The following is a 9,818-nucleotide window of genomic DNA, read 5'->3' as shown; positions in this document are numbered from 1 at the left end:
TATTGGACTCTCTGTCAAGGCTCTGGGTAAAGACATCTGTCTTAGACTCAGGAAGGAGGGAAGAGAGGGAGAAGGTGACTTGTTGCACCTGCAAAACAGCAGCCTCCCTATCCTAGATACAGTTTCCATTGCCAGCCTGTCTCCGGCTCCATTCAGGCAGCAGAACCTACCTCAGGGGTACACATGGACCACCATGAGTCCAGCCTCACGCCTGAACCCCATCTGTATAAGCAAGAGCTCTGTTATCTGTCCTCTCAACAGAGAAAGAACCAATGCAAGGTGAGTTAAAGTGTTGATTAGGACGGCTTTATCTTTCTCTTGTTCAGTTTGTGATAAGATTTTTGTTGTTTGCACAGGCACACCTTTCTTACTGTCTTCCAAAGAAGACAAAGTAAGAGCAGCTCTAAGAGAGAGTGTACAGTACCTGGGATAACTCCAAGACTCCCTAGCCACCAAAGGCATCTCCACAAAGATGGATGGAGGTGCTTGCTCTGGTTCCTGCACCTCTCTGCCCTCAGGGAGCTCTCCCAGCCCTTCTAGTACAAGGGTAACACTCCTGCCTGTGTGTGTTTAAAGAGTGTTGCCCCACTTTCATGGACATCTCGCTCTGACAGGTCTTCACCACCTCCTACAGCTCCGCTTCACAATGGAGAAAGTGGAATGCAGTTGTTCTGTGCCCTCCTTGATTGATGTAAGCTGTAAGATGAGCCTAAAACCCCCCAAAAGTTTCTTCTCCCCAGAATCTAAAGGGGTCTGGAAGCCAGGAGAGTCTAAATGTCTGAAGATGTGGAGTGGGCAGCATGGCTGATTCCCGCTCCTTGTCAGCACTACAGAGGGTTGGAGAGCAGGGAAGGGCCACTGGCTCTTGCTGGTCTCTGCCATGGCACATGTGGGGCTCCACCAGGTGGAAGGGTCTCCTGGCCTGCCTGGCAGCAGCCACAGCCCAGCCTTTCTGCAGCACAGTGTGGGCACCACACAAGAGGTGCAGCACAGTTGTGCAGGAGGACTCCCGCACAACTGTTGTGATGTTGCTCATCCACAACATGACCTCCAGCCTCTGGCTCCACTTCAGCCCAGTGCAACCTCAGCTCCCTTCCCCCAGTGCCTTGGTTTAAGAGCAAACCTCACAGATAAAAGTTCCTTCCATGCTGCAGGGCTTCCACAAGACCCTCTTGTTGTACCTTAGATATTTGGGGTTGTGGGTGAGGTTTGAGTGGTTCAGGCAGAAGCTGAGAGATCTCGTTCAGCTGCCACCAGTATCAGTGGCTCAAAGGGAGAGCAAAACCTTGAGTTAGCTGATATCCCTATGGAGAACAAAACAGTGTCAGGACACCTGACAAGGGAAACCCATCCCTCCAGGAGCTGCCTGTGGGGAATGGAACTGGATTTGCTTTGGTATGGTGCTGCTGAATGCTTTCTGCTTTGACACCCACTAGGTGCTTTAGAGCTTCTGGCAGTGTAACTGTGGAGGTCAGGATCTCGGCACGGGGGGGCTGTGCCAAGAGCTGGCAAGCACTTCTCCTCATGTGATGTCCATCCCACCAAAGCAGGGGTGGGATGTCAAGGGTGCCCATGGTGTCATTGGAGAGACTCTTACTGGTGTCACCAGTGAGATGTCACACATGCTGTGACAAAGAGCCTCGAGGGCTCTGGGACAGCAGCAGCAGCATGTCCAGAGTCATAAGAAAATCCCCCAAATCAGGGGTGCCTACAGGATCGGGCCAGCCTCGTGCTCTGGGAGACAAGTTCTTGGGAAGTCAGACAATGGCAATATGACCTCCACTCCTCCTCAGGAGGAGAAGGATCCTTTATGTCAGGATATTACAGGAATGTAAGAGAGCCTCTTCCCTTGCTGTGCACAGGAACAAGGACCACAAGACCCAAATCATGGGGAGGGACACAGCATGCTCCATTACCTCCTGGCTTCAGCAGAAATCCTGTGTGAAGACTGGGGAGACAGGGAGACAATGACTGTGCAGAGTATCTCCTGTCTTTGCCCCAAATGGCATTTTCCTGACAAAAGTGTATAATTCAGCCAAGTTCCAGCCCAATGCACTCATCTGTTTTCAACCTCTTCTGTTTGTCTTACAAGGTCAGAGTGAAGGTGCCCAGAAATTAATAACAAAAAATATTTCCAGCTTTAGGAAAGCAAGATGTTTATTGCAGATGAAAACAGGCTGTGAGAAAAACTTTCAGACTAAAAATAATAGTGCAAAGGGTGGTGAGGTTTGTGGGGTGCAGTAAAAAGCCCAAGCTGTCCTTCTCCAGCCAGCTAAAAATCCCAGTGAGTGTTAGCTTTGCAATGCCACTCACATTTATGCAAATAAGAAATTACTTTCAGAAACACAGGTGGATGCTGGACTGTATGACTGAACTGTAGTTTGGCAGAGCACTGTGAAGCCTTCGATGGGCCCAAGGAAAACAGCCTGTTTGCAGAGAGAGCAGGAGGCTCATAAGCCACAGGCAACTCCCTAGGGGCTGCCTCTCTAGCCTGGAAGAAGCATAGAAAGCAGAGTGACAAGGAGAGTATGGGCTTTATGGCTCCCAAGAAGGCAGCTGCTCAAAATCACTGTGCCGTACTTATCAAGTTTGTGAGGTGAGAGTAAAAATAAAAAATATCCCCAAACAATCAGAAAGTAAGTTAATACAGAATATGTGGAATGAATTCGTTATCTTGGTGGTCATTTTCCAGAGGAGTATTCAACTCTTCTAGTATATCTGCTTCTGCTGGTTTCAGCACATCCTCTTCACCTGTAAGGCATGTAAGAGACAGATCATTTCGTACCGGGGGGCTCCCATGTTACCCCTCTGTCCCATGATGAAGATCTTCTGGCCAGTCTCCTGCAATTGCCTAGAGAAGTTGTTAGGTGAATTGCCTGCTTTTCGAGGGCAGTCCCAGTTGTGGAGGGGAGTTGGAGAAGGTAAAGCACCGCTGGGTTAAAAGCCAGAGGCAATAACCGCAACCCTGATTTCAAAACCTCAGGGCTGGAGGCTGGACCCCCACCCCAGAGCCCAGGATGCAGAGTAGCGGTTTTCCATGGCACAACAGCACCACATGCGTTGCATCAACAGTCCTTTTTTTTTCCCCCTGCACAGACGTTTCTGGAAATGCAGTAGTTGAGGGTCAGAGGATTGTCACCTCCTCTGAAGCAGGTCCTTAGTTTGCCTGGTTTTGAAGCAAGCTGCACGCTTGACCCAATGACTGTTAAAGTGAATCTACTCTACTCTTCCCACGCCAGATTTGGGAGCAACACCTGCTGCGGTAGCTGTAAATGGATTTTCTGAGCCCAGACACCAGCCTGCCATTTTGACCAGCTTAGTGCCCTCCATGCCTCAGTCCTGGCAGTTTCAAAGGTGTGGTTTACTGCAGACACCCACCCCTTGTCCTACTGCCCACTTTGCTCTCCCACAATCCCACTGTCAGTCTTGAAACTGGATGGACTGTGGACAGAGCATGTCTTGACTTTGACCCAACCAGCTCTGACCACAAAAAAACCTCATCTTCTCTCCACAGAGAAGAGATCTTCACAGAATATATGCCCCTGTGCTAATATGGCTCTTGGCAGAACCACAGAAGTGTTCTTAGGACAAAGAGTTAGAAAGGACCAGGTCCACAACCCCATCGCAATGACTGACAGTAGCGGACTTGTTATGACTCCCCTGGACTTGGGGAAAGCTGTCTGTCCCTGCAGTCCCACCATCCCCCCACCCTTTCTCAGCTACCCAAATTTTGGGGGGTAGGGACCCATGGCCGGGAGATGTTGTAGGATTGTTGTTGATAAGGCACCCTTGGGTGACAGTCCTCAAGAGGCAGCACTGCACTGCCCCCAGGCTAACATGGGGCCAGCAGCTCTGTGGCAACTCACCAGCAGGGTCCAAGCTCCTGTCTGCCAGCTCCCCTTCCACTGCCACTGCTTGCATCCCACCAACCATGTTCTGGTTGGTCAGCACAGGTGGTGGCTCCTGTTGAAAGCCTGGTTCAGGCAGTGCTGGCTCAGAGGGCACTGGCTCAGCCTTTTCCTGTGGGTCAGGCTGGGGGTCCACTGCTGGCTCTGACTCCAGGACGTCCTTGACCACTGTCTGACGGCCCCGTCCTCTTTTGGCTCTTCTGGCACTCCTTTGCTGCGCATTCTTATAGTCTCTGCCAGGGGATTTCACAGGGATGATGACTTGGGAATAGGACAAAGGACTTTCCCTTCTATCCTAAGGCAGATTTCCTTGGTCCCCCTGTTGTGCTTGTGACCCAGTTCATCCCAGCAGAAGCTGCAATTCTTCAGCTCCCCTCCTGAGCCCTGCACAGCAGCCTTCTGCAGCTGCACCAGTGGGCAGGAACTTGGGCAACAAATTTTTCCTCAGCCCCACATTATGACTGAGGTTGCTTGCTACCTCCCCATCCATCTCTCCCCCCAGTGCCTGTGCAGACCTTGAGCAGCTACGGGCTGCAGGTCACCTTTCCTCACTGAAGACTGATGGCTCTGTCCTTGGGTGAAGATGGAGGGGCTGGGCCATATCTGGGCTCAGGTTAAGTGCACCACAAAAACAATTTGACAGAAAAAGCAAGATTTACCTCATAACCCACTGAGCTGAATCTTTCTCCAGGGCTTCTGCTTTTCTTTTCCTGAGCAACTCCCGGTCTCTCAAGCGACGGGTTATGATGACATCTACAAGGATAAAGTGAGTGCTAACATAACATTCTGGTCCCTCCCTGCCTGGCACTAGGGCACTGATGCAAGAGGCCATGTTTTTTTTTGTGCCAAAGGAGTCTTAATATGAAACTCCTTGAGCACTGTACTTCCAGCACAGTCTCAGTGAATAGGATTTGATGACACAGCACCCAAAACTCACAGACTCCTAGCCTGACAATTACTCTAGATTTCCAGTTACAATTCCTTGGGGTGACCCATATCCAACCTACTCCCCTACTGTAGGGACCTGGGGCATGGTGCCTTTGATCAGGCATTAGTACAGACTGCAAGATAATCCTTCATGTTTTCTCCATTGTTACCCTTTTTCCTAGACAGCTGGAACTGGCCACCACTGAAATTAAGATTTTTATCTAAAAACCTAGGAGCAACCCGTGACCTACAGAACACAGTCCTTCAAAACAGGAACAGCTCTGTGGGAGCAAGGATGAGCCAGAGGGCACAGACTTACCCACACAGATTCTCATGTGCATTGGGCTGAGACCTCGTCGGGAGATGTGGATGCAACCAGAGACCAAAACAGGGCTAGTACACACTGCTAGGGTTGAGAAAATTGGTCCCAAACACCACACAAACAGCCCCCCAAGCTGGTCTGCAGCTGTGAGGAAGACCATGGCAGGGCCTAAGAAAGACTAACTGATGTGAGAAAGCTCCAATGCTGGCTTTATTGTTTGGGCAGGATGTGCAGGTTGCATACAGCCAGCAGCAGAGAGGAGCACTCCCCAGATCCCAGTCACCATGCCTTCTTTGGCCAAGGTAAGCAGTGTCCATTTCACAGGTTGCAAAGGCTCCAAATGTCTTCCTGAGGCAAAGACCAGCCTAAAAAATGGTCTGAACCACACTTTTCCATGTCTTTGTCTTAAAAGACTGCAATCCCTGATGATTTCTATGTAGACTCCAAGCTGTGATAGTAAAAACTTGTCTCAAATCAAGCAGCATGATACCCAGTTCCAGGAGACACAGGGAGCAACACTACTGCCCAAGACCTTGAGGAAGAGGGAACTCTTCTCAAAGGTACCCTGAAGAGATCACAAAAGAACTGATTTTCATAGTTTCACCAAAACCCAGACAAGTGGAAAAGCAAAACTATGACCTGCTCCTTACAGATGTAATTGGACCCAGCTCCTTTCACAAAAAGCCTTGGCTCACACTAAAGTACTGAAATCGGTGAAAAATTGTCATTTTGTCATTCTCTTGATCAGATGGTGGAAGTGTCAAGGTGAGAAAGACTTCTGAGGCTGAGCAGGGATTACAGGTCTTTTATCCCAGGTATTTATTAAATGCAAGAAAAAATGTAGTCCAGGACAGGACAATGCAAAACTGACAGCAGGAGCCAGTCTGTGCCCAAAGTAGACTTTTACACTAAACACATCTGATAATTAATAGTAATCTTACAGAAATATACCTTGGAGAGTATTTATGTTGATCTATGCTTCAATGTCCTCATCAAAGCAGAGTCAGCTTTAAAATTACTTCTGACTGCCCAGAACACTGTCCAGGGAAGCTGAGAATAACTCCAAGACAAGTGGGAGGTTGTTCCCTGAAATGAGTCAGTAACAGAGACAGTAGGGCTCAGCCAGCAGGAGATGACTCTGCCATCCACATAGAAAAAGGCAGTAAACTCCCTGAGAAGATGAGGTTACAAGTTGCAGTAGCAGGATCTGCACAGGGCCTCGGTTCAGCTACTGAAGTACATAATCCCTTGCACATCCCATTTGTGGCCAAGGTAATTTTATTTTCCTATCAAAATGTCTTGTGAGCTGTAAAAGCAATTTTAGCTGCTTGCAGCTAAATTTTTTTCAGTCCATTCTAAGAAAACACCCCCAATGCACTTCTAACTGGTCCAAGAAAGCACTGCCACAACAGCTCCAAAGCTGTCACCTGCCAGCACTAAGCAGGGAAGACCACAGTAAAACATAGGCATCTTGATAAAAAAATATTTACTAGAGGGCACAAAGAAACAGAAATTAAATTAAAAGAGAAAAGAAAATCAAGATATAAAAACAATGAGGCAGTACTGCCAGTCTGCAAAGAGACAATATACTGATGCTCTCTGAAGGACTTCAGTTGAAAAGCCTTTTTACGTGCTTTGGGATCTGGAGCACAGCATGTAAAAAGACACTCATTCACAGTTAAATGTGCATCCTCTACCCCCAAGCATAGACTAATAATTATTAGTTCCTTTCTGAGAAATACTTGGTAACAAGTGTTCATGCTCTCCTCTCCCCAAAAACTCAAGTTAGGAATGTTGTCATCATTACCTGGCACAGCATACTCCTCACAGGCTGCAGAGGGTGGCAGGGAAGAGTCCAAGGAAGCATGGTCTTTGCCTAAACTCTCCATTGCTCTTTGCAGTTCTAATTAGAAAGCGGCTTAGTTCCCTGGAAACAGCATCTGGAGACACTGGTGCAGCATAATGAGAGCTTGAAAAAAATACAGACTGCCCGCCCCAAACCTCTTATCTGGCCAGGCCACTAGGAGGGTAATAATATTCTCCTTATCGGAGTGCAAAGGTGTGCGAGTCTCTGTCCAGGATCTACTGTGTGGATTGCAAAATATGTTAGTGCTTTTATACTGCAAATTATTCCACTTCAGATAGGAAATTTACACTCACTGCTGCTAAACTGTGACTCAATAGCTCTCCTTTGTAGTGGACATGGCAGGGCAGGATGTGGCACTGCCTCACTGCTGCTTTCCAGAGTGAGTTGCAGAGACATGTTGTTAGTCCTTAAGCACCCCTTGAGAGGTCTGAAATGGGATACATGCTATCTGAAGGTGTTTGCATAGGATCCTAGCAGTGCTGGTAGGAAGGGACATCCTCCAGCTCCCCTCACGGCAGGATTGGCTTCTTCACAAGGTCAGGATGGCTCTGTTGTCATATTCTTTGGAAACCCCTAAGGAGGGAGACTGTCACAGTCATGTTACCTGTCCAAGAGCTGCACGAGCTTCCTGGGATCCAGACAGAATAATAAATCCATGCCAACCTGGCTGTGCATGTTGAGGACTTCCTAATGACTCTTTGGTCCAGTCCCTGGTGGATCAGGACTGTGAACAAAGCATTTCACTGATGAAGCAGGATGGCAATGGGCAGCCCCAGTAAAACCAGTGGGAAGACCCAGCTGTTCCCTTGCCCCCATAGGATGAGTTCCTTAAGTGGCTGTTCCTAGCTGTTGGTAGCCCCTTGCAGCCCCTGCCCTGCTGGCCTGCTGGCTTGTGCAGGGACATTTGCAGGGCCAGAATCACTGTGAAGGGGAAGCTGCTGCCTGGTACAACAGCTTCAATGCTGAGAGCCTGTTCCTTGCTCTGTGGAAATGGCCAGGCCCCTAGATCAGTGCATGTGAGATGAGGGGGCAATCCTGGCCTCTCCTGAAAACTGCCTTCATAGTTTCTTATGCCAGGATAGCACAGTAAAGCTCAAGCTTATATTGTGTGTAACAACTCTGATGGACCAGAGATGCCTCTTCAGCCAGTTTCTAGTGCACTCAGCTACCATCAGCACTTTTGTCTATGAGACACTCAACTACTTATGCACTGTTTAGGTGCTAGTGCCCCTAATCCCTTCCATCTCTGCCCACCATGAATTCAAAAGTGGTTCAAAGGTTGGTAGAAGGACTCGATAATGATAACGTGTCTACCCCCAGGTCCTCTGGGACCCGACTGCCTTTCATGGCAGGGATGATCCCACCTCCTCAAGCAGTCTGAGGACTTGCCCTGAGGAAAGCAACTCTTCAGGGATGAGCAGATCTGCCTTCAATCTTTGCCAATCTTTTTTATTTATAGTGTACCTCCTCTACTCTCAGCAGGATCTCTCTCTAGGTCTCTGGAAGCTCCAGAGCTTGAAACTTCATGCATATAGGTTTCTTAAGATGTAACCTAGGAGGTCCATGGTCATCTCTGCTGCCTTTCTTCTTATCCCCTGAGTTGTCACTTTGCTCTAGGGCTCCTGCCCTGTGTCCACTGCAGATTACATGGTACCTCCAGAGAGGTGGGGTAGGTCTAACAGCCCCAAAAGAAGCAACAGGGTGGTGGCAGCAGAGCAGATATGGGAAGGCTCTGATATGGGAGGGTGGGCCAGGAGCATGGATGGCATAAAGAGATGTGGGGTTACCAAGTCATTCACAGAATAGTTTCTTGTAGCTCAGTCACAAATGAAGACAAGGTGCGCCAAGCTGGTGAGGGTGTCCATGTTCCAGCACTGTGTGATGATGCAAAGCACTAGAGACACCCTGGTCATGAAGACATCTGGGAACGGTATCCTGGCAGGATACTGCGCTGTAAAAAGGCATTGCTTTTGGAGGAGCAAACATATCAGACCTTGAACATTGTTTCTGTTTTTGTGTCCCTTATTACAAAAAACACATAATATGCTAAGCTGGAAAGGACGCAGCAGGATCATTGAGTACGACTATTGTTCCTGCTCAGAACACCACAAAATCACACCATGTGCCTGAGAGCATTGTCCAAATGCTTCTTGAACTCTGACACACTTGGTGCTGTGACAACTTCCTTGGGGAGCCCATTTCAGTGCCCAAACACCCTCTGTGTGAAGAACCTTTTCCTGATATCCAGCCTAAACCTCCTCTGACTCAGCTTTGTACCATTCCCTCAGGGTCTCTCATTGGCCACAAGAGTGAAGAGATCAGTGCCTGCTACTCCTTGTCCCCTCAAAAGGAAGCTGTAACTGCAGTGAGGTCTCCTCTCAGTCTCCTTCAGGCTGGACAGACCAAGTGACCTCAGCTGCTCCTCATATGGCTTCACTTCAGGCCCTTCACCATCTTCATTGCCCTCCTTGGAACTTTCTAACAGCTCAATGTCTTTCTTATACCCTAAACTGCACCCAGAACTGCCCCCAGCCCTCGAGGTGAGGCTGTCCCAGTGCAGAGCAGAGTGGGACAATCCCCTCCCTTGCCCAGCTGTGATGCTGTGCCTGATGCACTGCAGGCCCAGGGCACTGCTGACTCATATTCAACTTGCCTCAGACCAGGACATTTTCTGCAGAGCTGCTCTCTACCCTCTCATTCCCCAGTCTATACACACATCCAGGGTTGCCCCACCCCAGGTGGGGAAACTGAAGTGCTTGGAGCATGTTCAAAGAAGAGCAAAGAAAGTGGCAAA

General features: G+C 48.9%; 1 protein-coding gene across 1 annotated transcript; it reads right to left on the bottom strand.

Moving 5' to 3' along the window:
- Positions 1-2,186: 2,186 nt before the first annotated feature.
- On the bottom strand, positions 2,187-7,099 carry HEMGN (hemogen). Its single transcript, XM_084225487.1, has 4 exons — positions 6,965-7,099; positions 4,568-4,661; positions 3,867-4,141; positions 2,187-2,751 (listed from the first exon to the last, which is right to left on the bottom strand). Exons 1-4 carry the CDS (start codon positions 7,044-7,046, stop codon positions 2,642-2,644), a joined length of 561 nt encoding a protein of 186 aa, XP_084081613.1. The 5' UTR covers positions 7,047-7,099; the 3' UTR covers positions 2,187-2,641.
- Positions 7,100-9,818: the final 2,719 nt, after the last annotated feature.

The sequence above is a fragment of the Fringilla coelebs genome, assembly GCF_963513975.1.
Source record: "Fringilla coelebs genome assembly, chromosome: Z".
Lineage (NCBI taxonomy): Eukaryota > Metazoa > Chordata > Aves > Passeriformes > Fringillidae > Fringilla > Fringilla coelebs.
This window is presented reverse-complemented; position numbering and strand designations above follow the sequence as displayed.